Here is a 21884-nt window from a genome sequence, read left to right as displayed (position 1 = left end):
CACTGAGGATGAGTGGCCTCGGTTCTTGCTAAGCTGCTGTTACTGACTGATTATGGGGTGAGCGGGATGAATCATTTCATCAGCTGGATCCAAATAAATCCTCAACGTATAGATACAATATGCAGTGAAGAATGGCTGTATTTTAACACCATCATGAGCAGCGAACGGATTTAAGCACTGGTGTTAACACAGTCTGTTGTGAGAGGTGACCTCACAGCGCGATATGTGCTTTGAGTGTGTGCTGCTGACAAAGACGGTTTGCATTCAGTTTTTTTTGTCCTTTTCGTTATTTAAAGATGATAAAAAACAGAAATATATGTGTGTTTGTATGTATACTTTTACTCTGCTTTTTGCACTCTTCTTCTGTCCTTGTGAGCTGCCACGACAAGTGAATTTCCCCACTGCGGGATCAATAAAGTTCATCTTCTTCTTCAGCATATGTTTATTTATCTGCGTACTTAACGTGTGTGCGCATGCGTTTCATGTGGCTCCTTGTCTTAAATCTTAACCATCTGTGTTCCCATTAAGTCACATCTATGAAATCTATATGACAACATCTGAGTGAAGCCTCGGTTACAAAGTTGAGATCCAAATAATTGCTGCATTAAACCTCCTCCCACACTCTCTGCTTTAATTTCCCTTTTTCCATCAGCTCATTACTGCATAGATTGATTTTTAGGAATATACATCTAAGGACAATATAAAAGCAATGAGTCATACACTTTAATTTACACAGGTGAATGTGGAGAGATAAATCACATTACTTAGAAGTGATGCATTAGAGTTCATCTAAAACCATTTGTGTATCTGAAACCATAGTGGGAAGATGTCATGAGCAAAGCAGTGCTTTTCCGAAGTGCTCCTCCATGCAGGAATAATTTTCCAATTATTTCCAGTTATATAGTCATTATTACTGTGAAATGAAAGACTTCAGACCCTTTTAATATTTTCATTTCGTTAACATTTCTGTTACAGCAACAAAATTGAAAAAATACACTGGAAAACACAGACGTGATGGGAGAACCTAATGAGGCGTCGAGGCAAAATGTCTTTTTTCTCTCCAAAGTGTATTGTTGTTCTAAAGCAACATTAAGATATGAAAGTAATGAAGCCGACTGAGGCCTCTCAGTGGGCGGTGGAATACTTTCACGGTTTAAATTACATCAGTGAACTTGAGTAATACAATGATTACGTTACTCATTACAATTTTAACAGATAATAAGTTGCAGAGCACATTTTGAAATAAATCTTCCACCTGAGTGCATATGGTTCACTGGTAAGTACAATGGAGTTCCTTTCCTGGCCTCCAGTGAAAGAGCTTCACTCAGTTAAATAAAAGGAGTTGGCCTGTCTGTCTGTTTTCTATTTAAACACACAGAAAAACCAGCACACGCTTAACCAGATGACAAGCTGTTGTCCGTCTTTTCACTGTGATACAGACATGAAAGCTGGGCGGACCGTGACATGCGTCTTGTTGATATGCCAGATCTAGCTGGTATGACTAATATGTCATGACACCATCGATTTTAATATGCAAAATGTGAGCAGATGAAGCAGCGATGTGTGTTTTGTATTACAAAATGTGAGCTTCCAGGTAGAGCAGGTTTGATTTGTTAATAATCTCTCTGAAGCCTGTAACAAGATTTTTTTTATGTGCCATTTTGCTTTTCCAACCCTTCATTTTATTCCACTGGTGTTATTAATCATAAATGATGGTATTGCCATTTATTCTGACAGTAACAGGGCTGGTGATGCATTTGTACTGGATCGATCCTCATTAGGGTAAATGAAAAGCTCTGCTGACTTGTGATCAACGGCTATTGATTTGCTTTATCCGACTAGTATGATATTGTTGTTGTCGCTATAGAATTTGATGTATAGTCAATATGAAACGAGTGGTAAAATTACAACTCTTGTTACTATAGATGAGGCTGTTGCTGCTTGCCTTTTATCCATTCTGCAGTCTCTTTGTGTCAAGGGTTGACGTGAAATGGATGCAAAATAAGATGTCCATGGGATGTTCTTTATTGCTTACTTACATGCTTGTAAGTTTGCAATTGCACAAAAATGAAGGATTAGCAATAATTTATTTGACTAAAAGGGATCACAAACATGGAACCATAAAATCGATGAGCCACAATGGATGGGAACGCTCCAACGCTATAAAAGTGAACTCAAAACATGAAAAGCCCTCACAGCAACCAACTGGCCTGTGCACTAGATTTCCCACGAGATACTCAAACCAAACTACATGGCCCAAATTAATGGGTGGTGACTAGCAATGATTTTAATTAGCACTGCTTTTTGATCTGTGAACAACATCGCATCAAGCTCCAGCTCTGCAATGTATGAATTTTTTGTTTGTTTTGTAACGTTTCAGTAACTGGAGAAGGCCATGCGACTCATCTTAGGTTCAAAGACTCAGCCGTTTCTCTAAGATTTACACTGTCGCCTTACAGTGCCATGCAAACCAGGGTTGGAGGAGCACTTCACAGACACGGAAACAGTTGTTGTGGCTGACAGCTTGCGTGGTGTGACATCTCCGCTGACAGCTCAGAAAACAAAAGCAACCAGTAACAGATGATTTTAGAGGTAAACAGATGTTTTCAGATGTTATTTCTGATTCAGACATCCGTCGTTGTCCACATTGCATCCCAAGCCAAATGTGCATACATATAATGTATAATTCAAAGTTTTAGTATTTAGTGGAATCAGAACGCAGTCTGTAAACAGCATTTGGCAGGTGTAAGTGTTGGGCGGTATGTGGCGTGGCTCTGCAGGCTGCTGTGAGTTTTATTACATTTCCCAGCGAGAGGAATATGATGTCATCAACATGTGTCTCATCCACAGTTAAGACCCCATTTCCTGGTTTAACAGCTGAGCTGGGGATAAAGAGTTTCTGTTCTCATAATATACCCAAGGAAAAAGTGCACTTCCTCGCTCTTGCACTCCCAGTAGGTGTTTTCCTTTCTCACTCTGACTCTGTGCACACTCACACAAGCACACACTTTGTATTCGTGCCATATTTATGAACTCCAATGTGCTTATGCTGTTGACATTTCATGAAGTAAACACTTTCAGTTATTTTCCATTTTTATTTATAAAATGAAGCTATTGAAAATATAGCAAACATTCACTGTGACTAGTGAGATATCAAACATACATAATATTTTTTAATAATTTCTCCCTTTATGACAAAACACTGGCAGTTTACAACAGCATCTCTATGAGGCAAATAATTTAACAACAGTAGGAAAGCTCTGAAGAGGAGAGAAAATGTGTTAGGAGGCGATGGCTTAGTACACAAGGGCAGTCTTGAACCATATGCACATTTATACAATCTTTAATGTCAAAATAATCGCAAAGATTTGTACCTTTCTGCCCCAGTAAAGCTGTGAGAAATGAGGTACAGTTGATGGTGGTAGAACAATATTTGTCAGAGTATGAAATAATTCACAAGAACAGACTTAAAAAGTTGTGAAGAAGCTGGTGTTTGCGGGTATCATAGTGCTGAAGCCCTTCATCATCATGTCTGCTACAGATTTAATTAAACGTGTAGGCTGCATAATGCAAATAAGGCTGCCAATTCATGTTACTATTTCTCACATATGTACCGCAACAACAAAATCTATCCTTTTTGCGATTTTTGCGTAGTTTATAAATAAAAAATGCAATAGGTATTTGAACAGATAATAAAGTAAATACCAAGTGAACTGAAACTGAAATTCTGAATTGACATAGAATTTGCTTCTTTGCTGATGCTGTGTTGTAACTTCAATATTCAGTAGAAAGTTCAGTGTTCGGGGATAAATACACAAAGCAATTAAATAAAGCAATCAAGCCAAGTAAAGTTTGATGTGCACAAAAATGATCATATAATACTTTCTTCAAAGGCAAAAAAAACCTCAAAGGTTGCAGGGTTTCTTCCACAAAATCAGATTTCTGTAGTGTAGTGTAGATATTCATTTGTTGGTCATATTTTCCAAACTGTTAAAGCAGGGAAACAAAACCAGTGTTGCAAAAACATACTGCAGTCTGTTTCATTTCTTTTTACTCCACAACACTCGCATAACATAATTGGGCATTCATGTTTGTGGATTCTTAAATAAGCTGTACATTTTATTTGACTTCCTCAGTCACTTCAATCACCTCAAAACAGGATTTTAGGTAAATGACACAACAAGGCCCAATGGGTTAAGGTACCACAAACTACATAAGACAACCCTCCTTAAGCACACCATCTGTTTATGCAGACAAGAAATGACAAGCATGACTCTGTGTCTGCAGGGCATCTCACCTCTCCTAATATAAAAACATTACAGTATTGAAAACAAAGTCACAAATTTGAAAATACATTTATGAGACATATACCGGTTTGTTTGGAGTGTCTAGTTTGAGATTCAACAGTATCTCCGGCACAGAGCCTTGCAGTTCCTTTGGGCATCTGGGACACTAGTGTTATCAGCAAAGGAGTTCATTCACCAGAAGACTGATGGATTCTCTGCTTTTCTTCTGCATGTTTGTGTGTGTGTGTATTTGCTTCACCCCATTATATAACATGGAGGTAGGTCGCCTTGGTGTCCACTCCTATGACATTTTTGGCGGTGCATCTGTAAAATCCTGTATCCCTACTTGTTGGGTTCTGTATCACCAAGGAGCCCTGAGGACTAAGGTAGCGGTTGCCATAGATACGAGCCTGACCCATCACCCTCAACTGTGTCAGCTCTGGTGTTTCCCAGGTAACGGTCGCACGCGGTGTTGCTATGGTCAGGCACGGCAGCTCCACAGCAACCCCGGGCCGGGTGTAGGTCACAGGGGAGGGGCCCATTGTGATGCGGGGAGGGTATGCGATGACGATGACCGGAACTGTGATCACTGAAACTGAAGAGGAGTCATAACTGGTGGACCTGCAGGTGTAGGTGCCACGGTCGAATACTGAGGCCTGTTGCACTGTTAGTGTTCCATCATCTTGGACTAAGTATCGCCCAGAGTCACCACTCCCACCCCGGGATAGTACCTTGCCACTGGGCATAGTCCATGAGAGAGAGCCCTGGGTGTATCCACGGGTTTGAGGAGCAGGGCAAGGCAGGCGAAGGGTCTCTCCATTAATGATGCTGACCAAAGGAGCTGTTCTTGTGCTCACTGTTGGCTCTGAGAGGGGACCAGCTGAGCGGGGTGGAGAGCCAACTGGGTGAGGTGCTACAGGTAAAGACAGACCTCTGTGTACAGGCTTCGGTGTAACTGTGATTCTTGGAGGAAGTCTCTCAGGGAACACTGGCCTCGAGTTTACGGATCGACCTGAATCCAATGAGACTCCTGAGTGAGATGCTTCTTTTAAACCAGCACTTTCCTGCGCAGGTTTTTCCACAGCCAGTTCCCTGTGTGGAGATCTGGCCTCCACCTGTTGCTCAGAAACCTCCAGCTCTACCTGTATCCTGGTCTCTCCTCTCTCACCTCTAACCACACATACCAAGGTTCCGCCATCACTCACCCGCACACCTCGCAGCTCCAGCGAGCCATTTCGGTGCACAGTGAGTCGGCTGCCGTAGTAAGGAGCCGGCAACACACCATTACCAGGCAGAAGCCAAGCCAAACGAGGGGGAGGGGAGCCTTGGGAGGGACACGGCAAAAGAACAGTTTGGCCTTTCATGGCTCGATGCTTCACTGTTGTTATCACACCCACAATTGTGTTAGTGGAGTTTTTAGTACCTGTATTACTAGTAGCTATACGAGTACTACTTGAGCCACCACTATTTCTGCTATTATCATTGGTTACTCCTATACTGCTACTCCTACTGAACCCACTTCCACTTATGCTAAATATGCCAACATTTCTAGAAATACCACTTATCTGGCCACTGTCCCTACTGGGGTTAGCATCATTACTGGCCTTCCCGGCAATGACTTCATTATTATTATTAGTCCCAGAATTCCTTTGTAAACTATCTCCTCTAACTGTGCTGTGAATGTTACCAACATTATTACCACTCCTTACAATGTCAGGTTCACTTCTGTTTATTCCACTGTTATCTGTTTTAATGTCTATATTCCTAGCCAGACCAACACTGATTACCGTGCTACCAAGTTGAGTTGGAGTTCCACTGACAGGCCTGTTAAATCCATTTTCACTGTTACTCCTAACGGCAGGATTAAAGACACTGGTTGCTATGCCAGTGTTTGGTACAATATTTCCGATCTTTCCATTGTTACCACTATAGGCATTATTGCTGCTATTATTGCTACCAAGTTTGCTTGTGACTCCATTGGTAAATCCATACTGGACTTTACCTGAATTATTAATGTTGTCTCCTGATCTACTGCTATGACCACTGCCTGGCCCATTGCTAGTGCTCCAACCTCTCCCTCCCACATGTCCATAGTTAGGAGTCTCCACCTCCAGGCCTACCACCATGCTCCTCTCCCCGGCTGAGTTGCTTGCTCGGCATGTATAGTTCCCTGCGTCAGTCTTTTGAGCCTGGCGCACCTCCAGGGTCCCATCTGAAACCACCACGACCCGCTCAGGATAAAATCTGGATCCCAAACTTCGTGGGATGACACGGTGTGTTGGGGAAAACCATGTCACTGTCTGGGCAGGATCTCCTGTGACCTGGCAACGAACTGTGGCAGTTGCCCCCTGACGAATTTTGATGAGGTGGTAGCTTCTCTCCTCAGTGAATGTTGGTGGAGATGTCATCATGACCTTTACTTTGATCTTACAAGATTGAATTTGAATTAGTTAATGACTGAACAAATAGACTTTTATTTTTATTTATTCTTTGTGTAATGTGAATGTTTAAATTAAAGTATAATTAAATTATAGAGCAACACAGCAGAGTATCAAAATTGAAATTATTAAAGAAAACCTCAATCTAAATTATTAAAATACATTAATATTCTCAAGTCTTCTCTTGGAGATGTTTTTCTTACCTTCATGGTGTCTTGACCTCCTTGATTCTCAGCATAACACGTATACTCTCCTTCCTCTCCCTTACCCACTGCTGGAACCAATAATGTCCCATTATCAAACACAGTCAGCCTCCGTGCTCGTCCTCCTCTTTCTTCCCTCTGCAACACACTATTCACCATGGTTCCATCGGGGAGGCTCCAATGGACTGCCGGGTCAGGCAGTCCTGATGCCTGGCAGTCAACCTGCAAGTAACACGATCATTATTTCTTTCATTTACACTTTTTGTGGTTTGTATTTAGAAAAACAAAAAAAGCTAAACAACAACTGATTCTCTTCTCAGTGAGGTGTGATACACAGTGTACCGTACAGTTAGGCTCATTTAAGTCTGTTTTTAGGCAGGAAACACTACTTGACCTTATTTTACATTGAGCTATCATGTACCATCCGCTCAAGGCTGCTTGTTGATGATGCATACCAGACCTGACAGGTCTTTTTTTTTTTCTTGGGTCCAAAAAATATGAACACTTTTTGATCAAAAACCAACCAAAGACAGCTACAGCTACTGCTTGCAGCTATAGAAAATTCTGGCAAGACAACAAGCGATAAGACACCCAACACACATCAATGCCTTAATAAAAAAGACTTTAAAAAGTCAACAGGAAAGTTTAGGAGATGTTTTAAGTTTTAGGCAGGGTCTATGGGAGACGAAAGCCTGCGCATCAGATGTACGGAATTAATTGCTGTTGTTTGTATATTGAATTAACATCATTATTTGTCAGTAGGTAGAGACAAGGATGTTACTTGCCTTCAGTGGTTTGCCAAACAACACCATCTGATTGGGCGGCTGCTTGGGCTCAATCTTGGCAGGCTTCGTAGCCACAGAGACACGCAGGAGGCGATAATCATCTGCGACCTTGTTGCGTGCGATACAGAGGTAGTCTCCAGCATCCTTCTCTATTACTGCCTGGACTGACAGGGTGCCATTGGGATGCACTTTCAGGCGCCGGTCAAAGCTGAAATTCGAAAGAGCACAAAATCACAAAAAGATTAACAATTAGTAAAAGTTAATATTATACAACCAGGAAGATATTATTGATTTTTTTTTCTCACACAAACCGACACCTCCTGTACCTGAAGTGCATGTCCACCAGTTTCTTGCTGGGGGTCCTCCAAATGATGATGGGTGATGGGTTCCCAGTTACAGAGCAGTGGAGCTGCAAACCACTCCCATAGTAGACAGTAGTGATGGAGGGTGATGTAGAGACAATATGGGCTTTACTGAAGGGGGAGACGGGCAAGGGATTCAAAGCAGCTGAGGCTCTGTTTTTGTCAGAGAGGGAAGAATTAGTAGCTCTTGTTCTGTTTGTAATGCTGGGTGAGACTTTGGTGTTATTTTTAGGCCCTGTGGAGGTTGGAGAGAGAGGGGAGAGTTTTGTTTTGTTGATGTTGGACAAATATGTGTGAGATGCAGTGACTGTTTTATTGATTTTAAGAGGTGAGTTAGTGGAATTGGGTTGGCGAGGATCAGCAGAAGAGTGAGAAGAGCTGGGAGTGATCAGCAAGATTGTGGATCCATTAGAGGGTGATGAAGGGGAGAGCCTGGGGGAGTTGAATGCATTTGAAGAGTGTCTGGGTATGGACAAATTTCTGTCTTTATGGAGCGAAGGTGAAAAAGCAACTGATTTTTCCCCTTCATTTCTTGCTCCTTCCTGTCTTTTTTCTCCTGATTCTCCCTTTTCAATTTCTACCCTCACTATCCTCTTATCGGTTCCAATAGCATTGCTTGCTGTGCACTCGTAATTCCCTGAGTCCTTGGGCCCAACTTTTCGAATATGCAGTGTTCCATTGGGCAAGACAAAAAGGTTATCATGGAGAAACTGGGATGGACGAATTAGAGTGCCATCTGGGATTCGCCAGCGCAGAGATGGTGGTGGGGCACCTCGGGCAGAGCAGTGAGCATAAACAGGCATCCCTGGAGACAAAGGCAGGTGTTCCTCTCTTGGTTGCTGCATCACTGGCGGCAGTGAGGACACGTGTACACGCACAGAAGCACTGGCAGCACCTGCTGAATTAGAGGCCACACAGCGATACACTCCTCTGTCACTCGGTAATGTGACTGAGATATAGAGGGTTCCATTTGTGTCTATAGTGACGCGACCGGTGGAGGGGGCAGTGGAGGTCAGGACAGAACGATCAGGTAGAACCCACGAGAGGAGAGGTGTGGGAACACCATCCGCCTGGCAATCCAAGTGCACCTCTCCGCCCTGATGTATGGTAACTTCTCTGTAGCTGGCCAGCTGCATCCGAGGGGGGCGGGTCCACACCTCCAGAGTGGTTAGTAATCTGTCATGGAAATGAAAGACGCACACAAAATCAATGAAGAAACAAATACAAAAATTTCAAGCTTTCAAGCCATTAATGTCACATGCTACATTTAGGAAACACACAATTCAAACAGGAAATTTGATAGAAACTTGGCTCCAATAAACAGATTTCATGTAATAACGATATTGTATATATTTTCATATTTTATTGTCAGTTTTCTATTTTTTTATTTATTTATTTTCTATTTTCTTGTTTTATACCTTTCTTTATATTTTTTCACTTGCTATGTTTATTGCCATGCATCAAAATGCCAAAGCAAATTCTATTATGTGAAAACCTGATTCTGATAAAGACTACTTGAAAATGTTAAATCAAGTAGGTATGTACTTGTGTTTGCAACACAGCATACAACACACATATACTAATTGAATTGCAGTGTGCCTTAAGTCTGTCCAATTAACATGCTGTGACCCATGGTCATTATATAACTAAATGCATTATGCATTATATTCATAACTCGTATCAGTTGTCTCACCTATCGCGACCCAAAGAGCTAAGTGCACTGCAGATATATGTGCCCCTGTCCTGCAGCTGGACATTCTGGATAACAAGGGTGCCATTTGGCAAGACCTCAAAACGTTGAGCCCTGGAGTGGATTGACATCACTGCTCCTGAGAAAAAGAGAGAGAGAGAGCCAGTGGGTCAGACAGACAAACAGACGGTGAGTGAAAGCAGCAGAGAGGAGACAGAGTGGGGAAAACAGAGACAAATTGGGAAAGAAACTTACAGAATGAGTAAGAGACAGAGGAAAGGAGGATCAGGGAAATGCTGAGTGGCACAGCGTGAAGTAAAGTCAGTGCTGCATTGCACAAAATGTTCCATTACTTTGTTGCAATATGTCTTTCCCACATGGCAAGCGAGAGAAAAGCCCATTGTGTGCATGGCAGTGTGTAACACTGGGTGTTAATGGGTTATTTCATCAGTGTAATATGTGTTCATGTTTACTTAGTTATAGTACATACTAAAGTTGAGATTGAGTTCCTTTCAAATCTGTCACTTGTGCAGCATAGTTTTTAAATAAACAAATGACAGGTATATTCACATGTATACTGATTTCTGGTTGAAAAATAAGCATTTCTGTGTTTCACAGCATAATCAAAAATATAGCCCCAGAGTCTGTTCCGGAGAGCAGGCTTTTAATTTTTTTTTTTTTTTATTTAATTTAAATTACTTTATTAATCCCAAGCTGGGAAATTACCTCTCTGCATTTAACCCTCTGCATTTAAGGCTTACTAAATAATCTGGAAGACTTTGATGTGTTTTTACATCAGTCCATGAACCCAATATGACGGGCCTCTGGATGAACATAAATGTAAATTAAACATAAAACTGAACACAACACATTTGTACACTCATGCATTTAATGGTGTTTTTGTTTTCAATATCTGTGCACTTTTGTGTATGCTGAAATAAATGTGCACATATCTGCTGCACTGTATGTACCTGTGGAAACCTTGGTCCATGTGATGGAGGGCTTCGGCTCTCCTTGAGCTTCACAAGCCAGCCTGGCAGTGCTTTCTGATGGGAACGACACTGTCCTGATGTGCGGGTCTGCAATCCTTGGTCTGGATCTCACAACTGGGGCCTGTGATCCAAATTTAGAAACAAAATTACAATGACAAATAAAGTGATGAGTAAAAAAATGAATGACTTGTAAAGTAACGATTAAAAGTAGGAACATAGTTCATGCATTGGTCATGGAATTTTAATTTCTCTAAATTTCAGATTTTTTATTCAATAACTAACTAGTAACCTAACTTAGAAACTGAGAGGTACTGACCTTAAAATCTCAACTCTTCTGTAAAAGTTTTTGTAAAAAGGGTTGTAATTACTTGGGTTTTTATTTATTTATTTATTTTGTTAAGTATTCTTGTGGAATAGGATCATCAGTGTAGCATTACTGTGAGATTTAGAGTCGCTGGTGGTGGACCCATTGGTGGTGCAGAAGCTTGCCAATAGAGCTCTAGAAATTAATTAACAATTGATTTAAAATCCCTTGGGATTAGGCTCTCTCAAATACATAAGGTTGTTGATTATGTAACATATGTTTTCCATCTCTTCTTTATATCTGGAAAACCATGAAATTGAAGAATTGTAATAAACATCCCTAAGGTTTAATAGCAGGTCATGTGGATACAGACTATTTTCAGATCTATTGTGCATTTCTGTTAAGCTTTTGCCCAAGGGCTTGCTCAGTCAGATGAAATGTGTGTGTGTGTGTGTGCGTGTGTGTGTGTGTGTGTGTGTTATTTTCTGGGCCAGCACTCACTTAGAAAAGAAATGTTAATTTGAGTTTCACTTAGCTGACAACAAAGAAAAACAACTTTATATATGAACTGCAAACTACATTTAAGAGTGCACTTAGAATAAATAACTAATTGAATGAATGAAAGCACGGAGCAAAAAAATAGGAAATCATTGAATAAATTAGCAATTAAATTAACAAATAAAAAACAAATTATAGTCCTATCTTGGCTCGTACTCTTGTTGTAATGTATGTGCTTGCGTTAAGACACATTTTGGGTAAAAGCATCCACAAAATAGCAATACTATGTCATTTAAATGGATCTGAACTCACCCCAGGGACAGCAGGGAGTGGAGGGGAGGGAGGCCAGCGTGGCCTGCTGCTGTGTGAATCAGGAATAGAATTAGCTCCAGGGTTCTTCCACTCAGTAGGGGGTCGACTCTGGTTTGGAGCCCCAGAAACAGGCCTCCCTCTGGGTTGAAAATGGCCAGTGCTTGGCCTCTCTCTGGATGATGATACAGCACTTGCAGATCTCATTGTTGTGGTAGTAGTAGAAGGCGCATTGGGTGTAGCTGTCTTTACGGTGGTTGGAGAAGTTTGGGGTGAGATGGTAATTCTAGTACTAGTGGTGGACGTAGTTTTAGTAGTTGTAGCAGTTGTGGCAGTAGTAGTAGTAGTAGCAATGGAGTTTGGAGTTGTGGGAATAGCTTTGAATGAAACTGTAGTACTAGAAGCAGTAGGAGTAGTAGTAGTTGAAGGGATAGTTGAAGAAGTACTAGAGGTAGGTGTTGTTGTAAGACTAGGTGTGGTAGTAGGGGTAGACGTAAGAGTAGTTGTAGTACTTATGGTTGTGCTAGATGTTGGAATAATAATGGTAGTTGTAGTAGAAATCATGGGACTTGTTGTCATAGGAGTGACTGTAGTTGTTGTGGGAAACGTGTCCTTATTAACTGTAGTAGTAGACGCACTTGTAGCGCTTCCAGCGGAATTACCAGAATGAGTGCTCTTGAGAGCAGTTGAATAAGTTGTTGACATTTTTGCAGCAGCAGTGTCAGCTGTAGCGTCACTGATGCTTGTGGAGGAAGTGATGGAGGAGAGAGTAGGCAAGAGAGAGGTGGAGGAGTGGGACACAAACGACAAATTCCTCTCCAGCTCTTCATTGTGTTTGCCTGAGGGCCTATCAACATGTTTGCCTAAGGCTGTGTGTGTTTTTGTGTGTGTCTGTATGCCATGTGTATGCATCCTCGTGTCTGTGTCTGGCCCATGCATCTGCACTATTGCAGTATCAGACTGAGCTGGCGTTGGTGTTGGTGTGTCGAAAAGAGTGGACTCTGCAGTGTCTGGGATGTTGGCTGAGTGAGTCATCATGTCTTTATGTGTGGGGGACAATGAGGTGAAAGAAAAGGGAGAAGGAGTCAGTGAGGGAGAGGTAGATTTTGAAGTGGAGATATCAAGAGTGTTAGAAACAGGGGGAGACAGAGAATTCAGTGCCACACCAGTCCTTATAATGCCTATCTGTGTCGACAAAATAACTAGAGATGTTGTTGACGTGGTGTTGATTTGATCTGTGGTAGTTTCAGGTGTCACAGTTTGTGACGTTGGGTTCACAGGGTTAGGGAGAGGTTGAGGCAGGTTCAAAGGTCGCCCCCTGTGCCTGTTGATGATTCGTCTTCTCTGTCCAATCCTTCTACGAGTGTTCCAAGGGCTCTGAGTTCGGGAGTTTGGAACTGAATTATGAAAGAGTTCCTGTCGGGGTTTCTGAGGACTGACTCTTGATGGGTTGGGTTTTTCTTCTTGTTCATCTCCTTCACCTCGTTCTGGGATAATTTCATTTGTCCCTGAGATAGGCTTATATGTGACTAGTTCGTTCACTGTATCTGAGTTTGTCACTGTTTCTGTCTGTGGAGCTGCCTTCTCTGTTAGCATGTGTGTCTCTTTACCAGCAGGTGTTTCTGTTGTCCTCTCTGTCCCTTTCTTTAGCTCTGTGTCTGTCTCAGCATCTTTTTTTGTCTCTGTGTGGGTCTGCATTTCTGTGTGTACAGTGTGAATGGGCTGTAGGCCCTCCTCTTGCAGGTCAACATCATCACCAGATGACCCTTCAGCTTCTGCTTTCACCCCTGCTCCCCCAGCTCTACCTCTCTCTGTATCATCATTTCCCTCAAGTTCTCCTATGTCTCCGACTTTGGCTCTTCTCACCGGTTCAGCAGTGGGCTTTCCTGCTGCGATGGACTCGTTGTTATTACTGTGAGCAGTCTTTTGTCGTATCTTAGCCAGGAGGTCAGCCCACTTCTGAGGGTCTATCCTTTGTTTTTTTGTGGCAACTCTGTGTTTGTTCTCAAAGCGGTTTCTTCTCTGGTCATTGAATGATACCGGCTCACCTCCTCTTCTCAGGAGGCCCTCTCTCATAGGCCCACGCCTTCTGGGTTTTCCAATTGGATAACGTCTGTTTGGAGAAGGTTGAGGAGGTCTTGGGCGCTTACTATTTGTAATAAGAGTTCTCTCTTCTTCTTCGTCCCCTGATCCTTCCTCCACTTGATCTAGTAATGGAGCTCGTATCTTGGTTGATCTGCCAGCAGCTGACTGCGGCCCTCTGGGAAAAGACATCCTAAGTGGAGGGGGATGTTGTGAGTGTAATTCCAAGTGCATGGACAGAGAGTCACTACCATATTGATTGATGGCAATGCAGCGGTAATGACCAGCATCCCTCTGAGAAGGTTTAGGTAGAGAGAGACTCCCATTTGATTGTATAGTGAGCCCACCTGATACAGCTAATCCCCGCCACACTACGTTTCCATTTGGTAACATCCAACTGATAAGAGGCGTTGGTGAACCAGATGCCTTGCAGGACAGACTGACAGGTTCCCCCACTGTCGTGGTAATAGGAGGACCAACTTGCTCTCCTGAGGGTGGCACAGAGGACTCCTCCACTGCCAGGTTCAGGGGGAGCACATCAACATCCCTGCCTGCTTGGGCTACGCAATAGTAGATCCCAGCATCTGAGAGCTGCACTTTGTGTAGAAGTAAACCAGAGGCCCACAGCCCACGATCTAGGCTTTTGACAGGGGAGACATGCTTGGATCCATCTGGGAGAATCCATTGTACTTTGGGGGTACCAGAACTCCTAAGAGGGCAACGCAGCTCCACTTTACTGCCTGCTGCTGCTACCAGTGCTGAGGTGGAGTGATTAGATGAAATCAGCACCCATGGGTGAGAAGTAGGTGAGGATGCTGAGGAATGAGAAGTAGGGTCAGGATGAGCAGAAACTCTTGTTGAGTATATAAGTTGAACTTTGTGTCCGTTAGACTGTGCTCTGTTTAGCTGAATGCTAATGGCTGGCTGTAGCAACCACTGTGGTCTGGCTTTAACAGAAGTTTTGACTCCAGTGTGATAATATCCATCTGTCTCTGGTGCCTGCCTGTAGCGATAGGCCAATGCCGGGGCTTTGCTCAGCATGATCTCCCTTTCAAGGCGAACCGCAGTCTCACTGTAGTAAGCGAGGATCCTCCAAAGTTTCTCATAGCTGGGCCTCTCCACAGGGCACTCCAGGGAGAGAGACAAAGCAAGGGGAAGAGGAGAAGAGGAGGAACGGGAGAGATCTGGAAGAGGAGCAATATCATGGGACTCAGAAGAGTGAGTGATGTTGCAACTCAGATCAACACTGTTCCCATGTTGGTCTGACAGACCCAAAGAGGCAAAGCCTAAAGGCTCTCTGAAAGATTCACTCGATTGGATTTCACTAATTTCTGTCTCCAAAGGCGTGTCTCTTCCTGGCAAGTGTATGACAGGCAAGGCGCACGGTAGGTCAGTCTTCTCAAGAAAGCTCTGCCCTTGAAGAGAACTGGGTGAGTCGCAGATTGGACACTGAGGATCACTGGGGCATTTCATTATGCCTAATTGAAAAAAAGAGACAATGATGTCATAACAGGCAGCATTATCATATCTTGCATATCAACTGTGTTACATCATAGCAACTATACAAACATATTAGTGAACATTTAAGCTTTCTGCACATATTAGTGGTGTCATTTATTAGTCATGCAAGCTCTTCTTAAGCTTTCATTACCCTTTCTATCGCTTACTAATTAGGTATGGTTATTTCATCCACTCTTAAATCAGAAATATGCATCACTTCATTATTACACAGTAATCATTAGCCTATATTTCAACTGCCGGCACACATCAATGCTGTCATCATGGATTAGTCATGGCAGGTTAAGTCTGGCATATCAATGAGACACATTTTACGGTCCAGCCATCTCTCACATCTCAATATCAACCACAAGGCAGACTGAAAGAGATACAGAAAATGGGGTGAAACAGAGAAGAGTGTGAGATGAAAGCAGGTGGAGAGAAGTGAGAGGTATCAAGATAACAAAACCAGATGTATTAGAAAGAACATTTATACCATCTTTCTATCGTTTGGCTGGAAATTACATTTTATATTACAGTTCTTAGACTGCTTATAGACTGGAATTATCAACAAATGTGTCCTTTGTTTCTCAGTCCATTCACCATGATATCTCCACCTTACCTCCTATCTGTTTCTTTGGGTTTTGTCAGAGAATCATATTTTTGCATCTCTGACTTAATGAAAGTCGTTCAAGAGCCAAATGACCACCATAAAACGGATGTGGAAACAAAACAGCAACTGAAAACAAGAAGTATTTCAGTTTTAGTCACCTGGATGAGCCAGACTCCAACTCAAAAACCAGTTCATTCTACAGTCACAACTCCATGGATTAGCCTGCAGCACAAGATTCTCCAGCAGAGGTGCTGTCGCTAAGGTCTCTCTGGGCAGGGTGGTAAGACTGTTGTTGGACAGGTCAAGGTGTCTGGAAACATGGAATAAAGAAAAGATGGAGATGAAGAGGGGGAGGGAGAGCACCAAGGTTGAGTCAAAGTCATAGAAGAATGGAGGGATAGATGAAAGAGGGAACAGGCAGTGAGAGGTGACAGGTTAGAAGTAGCAAAATCATCCATCATTTTTATCATTTCCCTCATCACATTCATGTTCAGAGACAAGTTATTATGCTGCAGTAGGAATACATGTGGACCAGAAAAAAAGGGTAAATGGACAATGCTGTAGCTTTAGTGTTGATTTATTTGCCTAAATAACAATAACGGGAGAATTACCGTGTTAGTGTTCCATCAGTTGACTGGTTTTCTTTGAAGAATGAAATTATAACCTGGTCTGGCAGGAAATTTCACCAGTTGAACTATATTTTCTGTCACTGCTCCAAAATCAACTCAGTTCAAAAGTAATCTTTTATGTTTTTGATTGTCAAGATTGCACAGATCAGTAAGAGTGCACTTTTTTAGTAGAAAAAAGCTACAAATCAAGATGACTGTGTACACATCTGTGTCAAATTGGTCAGTAACAGACTTTACAAAGAACATTTCTTGCTGTCTTTACCGTAAAAAGCACTGACAAAGCACTGTTGGAACTTCTCCATCTATTGTTGTTAATTTATGTGCTTTAAGCGCTGGAGCTCACCTGAGAGTAGAGAAGTAGTATGTATTCAGGAGGGAGAGAGTGCACAGAGAGTGAGGGTGCAGCTGATGCAGCCTGTTCCCTTGCAGACGTAGCAGCCTGAGGCTAGGCAGCTGGAGCAGGGCCCGGGGGTGGATGTGCTCGAGGAGGTTGTGATCCAAGTACAGACGCAGCAGTGAGGTCAGGCCAGAGAAGGTAAGAGCTGAAGAAATCTCTTTCAGCTTGTTGTAACTCAGCTTTAATATCTGTGGGGGTGGAGGAAATGGAGTGAGTGGAAGAAAACAGGGATCAGATGAGCAATCCAATAACACACATCAAGGCTGATAAAGAAAGCAAGCCTATGCTATGATTACTGTAAAACAGATGTTTGTGAACTGAATCTATGACAAATGATATGGTATGAGGGGGATGGGAAGGAGAATGAGAAGTTGGGCAAAAAAGTTTCTGTAAGCAAAAATGACTGATTCACTCTGCATAAATTTTAAAAAAATATGAGGAAACACTGACAGCAGCACCCAATCTCACATATAAAGATTAACCCAATAGCCCAAACACACAACCAGACAGTACATACGTATTCTGTGAATTTGTCTTGTCAAAACAGAGAAAATTAAAAGGAGATTCTAACACTGGGGGGGTCTTCAGCTTTCATATATGAAATTTAGCCTTTTGTCCTCAGCAGAAGACTTTAAGGGATCTCATGCTATTCTGGCCATGTGTGGAGATCCCACCAAATTTTAAGAAGGCATACCATGAAAACCAGGTTGTGAAACTTTGTTTGTGTGGGGCTTATGATAAGTCTGCTCTCCAGGGAGGCTACTTAGCTGGACAAGTTCCAGCTGCTGACAGATCTAGCACATGAAGATCTCAGCACATGGAAATGTGGATCCCATTATCACACGGCGGCAAATACATCAGAATCTGCCTGGGAGATGAAGGGAACAATTGCTTGTTGAGTTATATCACTTCCCCATGGACTCCTAACTATGCCCTGAAATTGCTGCTATATGTAAAATGTCCATCGTGTTTCCTGTCAGTGAGCAGTGAAAGGAATGATTGAGCATAAATTATGCATTTGACATGTACAGAAATTAGACAAAAACGTGCTGGAGAAATGTTAACTGAAACATACAAACGATTATGTATTTATTTGCATTCTGCCTTCACAGATCTAATTTTTTTAACAGCATGAATGTAAGATGGGTACATTTATTAATGTGTAATCCTTCAAAAATGCACCAAATCTGTTTGAGAAATACATCGTAATAATCCTTGGATTACTCTTGTTTTTATCAAATAAAATCTGCTCTGTCAAACAGTTTGAGTACATTCATCTCTCACAGCTGGAGAGCCATGCAGACTACAAACTACAAGTGCTACACATGTATAAAGTTTAAAAGCTGAGCTTTCTGCAGCCAAGCACATTTGAAATAGAGCAGGAGCCCCAGTATGATCCTCCTTGCCTGAGGCTGGAGAGGGATTAAAGCTAAGTTTGTGGAGACTTGCTCCAGGTTGATTTTAAGATCCATATCCTGCAAAGACCCCCACCTCCAAAAATTCAAAAGGTTAAATATGTGAGAAAGTACTGGTTTATTGCCCCCATTAACAGCCATATGATCTATAATCCAGCACTGATTGTTTGGTTTGGCAAAGGACAGTTCAGGGCAATTTCAGTGTTGGCTGTCGTTAGCTGCCTGGGAGACAGGTAGACTGTATTTCCAGAGAGAAGAGCTGTAAATCAAAAAGATACAGCAGACTTTTTGAGATTTCCTTCCCTGCCTCAAAATGCTGTATATCATTTTATCCCCTGTCCTACCCAACAACTTTCCTTGAGTTTGGTTTTCACCAGATTTTCCACTTTTCCTACTTAGGGGTGCGATGCAAGCTTGCTGTTGCTCTTATTACTGTTTACCTGCAGTGATTTCATATCTCTGAAAACCACATCTGGAAGATGGTGGATGTCGTTGCTGTGGAGCATCAGAAGCTCCACCTTCTTTAGCCCAGCCAGAGAACCGTCATGGATCCTGCTGATGCTGTTGAACCTGAGGGAGCACAGACACAGCAATCACGTCAGGAACTCAACAAATATCATTCCCATGTTTCGCTAATTACTTAACTGACACCTGACTCCAAACTCTGAGGATGTTGTGCTTCAAATTTTATTTGTGAATGCGTTTACACACATTTCCTTACCCCAAGTTTATGCGGCGTGTGTGTGCAGGCAGGCCAGGAGGTATGGTGAGCAGGGAACGAAAGGTACAGTGGACTTCGCTGGCCTGGTAGCAGTTACAGCTCCTGGGACAGGCCTGGCCCATGGGCAGCCCCACTGTCAGCACCAGGACAGTCAGCAGTGCCACTGACACACACACACTCCGATACATGTTCACTCCACAAGAGGAGAAGCTGCCCTGTGTTTATCACTGCCAAGGAGAAAAGGGAAACTGATGGAGAGGAGCAAAGTGCACCACAGTGACATGTCCCAAAATACAGTCTTTCTCTCTGTTTCTTTCTCGTCCTGACACACACACGCACACACGTACACACACACACAGTGCACACATACACACAAGTCAGGTCAATTTCATTCATACAGCCCCCAAAACGCAAATCTGACTCAGGGGGATTTGCAATCTGTACAACACATGACACTCTCTATTCCGACTTCCAAACTAGATCCATACAGCCACACTGACACATTGCACCTGTCTCTAACAAAGCAGACCTTCGGGCAATCCTCCTGTGCGCACGCGTGTGCCCAGTGGGCTAACTGAATGTCAGATATGTCACCAAATCAATCAACGTCAGTGGATTCAACAACGAAGGGAGATTAAAGGTGAAGCGTAAAATAAGAGTCCGCAGAAACTCTGTTTGTCGTCTCTCTCTCCCTTACTCTCACTGTCTCTCTCATCTAAACGCAAACAAGTGCACAAACGCACTTAAGCCATTCAAATTCACCAAACCAACAGTAAAACGATAGCTGCGAGAGGCTTTTCAATTTACCGCTAAAATTAAAGTAAATTACAACGCAGTGAGAAGATTATTGTAATGCATAATCACGGTTGATAAGAACATACCTTTAAATCTCTTGATCCAGAGGAGTGTCCTAAGTTATTTCACCGAATTATTCATGTTGCCAATCAAATGCTGATTTTGATCGGTTCGGGAATTTGATATGCAATTTACCAGTTCATTCACCCATAAAATCCAAGAGTGCTGAACTGAGAAGATCCACTTCCCCCTCTCAAAAAAGTTGTCACATTAGGTTTCACTGAAGAGGTCGAGGGACGCGAAAAGTAGCAACACTTTTGTCAACTCCACACAAAATGGCTTATATCCAACAGGTCTTCTTGCGCGTCTCCTGGAGAGAAAGGTAGCGCTGGAAGCGGCAGGCGGGCAATCTGCAAACGCGTCTGTCGCAGCGTGAATGTGCGCGTGTGTGCGTTCGTGTGGATGACACCGGATGAGTGTGAGTGTGTATTTGAGCAAAGGCAAAGGGACTGGACTGAAGTGAACTTTGAGTGACGCTCGGGCAGAGGGGTTTGTCCAAGGAGGGGCTTTCTGGAGACTCAGAGGCAAAAAGTTCCTCCTGATGAGCTGCAGCTCATTTTATACCTTCTGTCGCGACTGTTGCAAAACTCCTTTTAGAACTTCACAGCTTCTGTCTACATTTTAATGTTTAGGCTGCTTCAGTTTTCTGCTAGATTTGGTGGAAGCTGCATCAGGGCCCGAGCGAGGATTTATGAAAAATGTATGAATCTATTCCACACCTCTCCATGAAATCAACCAGCCATGACAAAAACTGAAACTTTCTGACTAGATGGAATTCTCCTCATTTATTCATTCATTTAACTTTAAAATTGATGTAAACTTTATGACTCTACATTAAAGTCCCAGATCTGTTCCAATGGCTGTTTCACACTACCAGGAAAAAAATCCTGATTGAATAGCAGTAAAATCATTGATTTATTTTAATATTTAATAATTGAAGGTAGAAAGCATACAATTTTTAGTCTACAGAACACCAGATTTGGCCTTACATCACCCTCCTCAGGGCCTTAAACCTCCTAAATTCTCAGAATAACTTAGAGGACATGACCTTAGTGTCATCAGGCCTTATGTTGCAGAAGTATTTGTGAATAAAATATAGTTTCAGCAAGGTTTGGGTCTGCTAAATTTTTGTACTGTCATACAGAAATGTGGTGTTAAGGACTCCATGCCATTCCATTTGACCCTGTTCAGTTTAAGGAACTGTGGGATAGTGACGCCCAGAAATAATGCTGAACTGGCTTTGTGTTTCAGTAGATTCATCCAGTATATAGTTGCAGACAGTTAAATGTGGGTTAGGAGTTAGCAACTAAATAAGGGATTGTTCTCTCTTTCGTGTGATCTCAGATTCACCCCATAATGACAGTACCTCCTTCTGAGAGACTTAAATGAAGGGAGAACAAAAATAGACTGATGCTCCTCAGCTGTTGTCTCCTGTAAGCACAGTAACCCCCCACTCACCATCCTTTAAGGGTCTGCCTTTGTATGTGTGTGTGTGAGAGAGAGAGAGAAGAGTGGGTGACACAGCGGCTTTACATTGCTTTGTTTCCATAGAAGTTTTTAACCTTCCTAGTAGGCCTCATATACAGGATTACCTCAGTTTAAGTCTGTTCATACATGAGCTGAAAGTCCCAGTAAAGTAGAAAATGTTTTTTTGTTTCGACTCACCGCGGGGGGCAGCAGTGCCGGAGAGCAGCAGCAGCAGCAGATGTGAGAATAGGGTCACCGCTGAGGAGCGCCGTTATGAATTCTCCCATCAGCTGTCTGAATAATGGATTGAAAAATTAATCTTGAATGATTGTTTATCCCTC

General features: G+C 42.5%; 1 protein-coding gene across 1 annotated transcript; it reads right to left on the bottom strand.

Annotated features, from left to right (window-relative positions):
* Positions 1-3081: 3081 nt before the first annotated feature.
* On the bottom strand, positions 3082-20535 carry LOC124067346 (matrix-remodeling-associated protein 5-like). Its single transcript, XM_046404634.1, has 12 exons — positions 20103-20535; positions 19222-19448; positions 18941-19070; positions 17032-17273; positions 16218-16369; positions 11871-15427; positions 10736-10877; positions 9768-9903; positions 8039-9250; positions 7713-7920; positions 6928-7149; positions 3082-6712 (listed from the first exon to the last, which is right to left on the bottom strand). Exons 2-12 carry the CDS (start codon positions 19407-19409, stop codon positions 4550-4552), a joined length of 8352 nt encoding a protein of 2783 aa, XP_046260590.1. The 5' UTR covers positions 19410-19448; positions 20103-20535; the 3' UTR covers positions 3082-4549.
* Between the last annotated feature and the right edge of the window lie 1349 nt (positions 20536-21884).

This window comes from Scatophagus argus, chromosome 11 (genome assembly GCF_020382885.2).
Source record: "Scatophagus argus isolate fScaArg1 chromosome 11, fScaArg1.pri, whole genome shotgun sequence".
Lineage (NCBI taxonomy): Eukaryota > Metazoa > Chordata > Actinopteri > Scatophagidae > Scatophagus > Scatophagus argus.
This window is presented reverse-complemented; position numbering and strand designations above follow the sequence as displayed.

What these genes read in the sequence shown, in the direction of transcription:
- LOC124067346 (XM_046404634.1), bottom strand. Translation starts at nt 19,409, where the DNA reads ATGTATCGGAGTGTGTGTGTGTCAGTGGCACTGCTGACTGTCCTGGTG. An exon ending in TACTACTTCTCTACTCTCAG is followed by an intron (nt 16,370 to 17,031) that starts GTGAGCTCCAGC and finishes CCATGTTTCCAG; the next exon opens with ACACCTTGACCTGTCCAACA. An exon ending in TGTTTGGCAAACCACTGAAG is followed by an intron (nt 7,150 to 7,712) that starts GCAAGTAACATC and finishes TGTTACTTGCAG; the next exon opens with GTTGACTGCCAGGCATCAGG.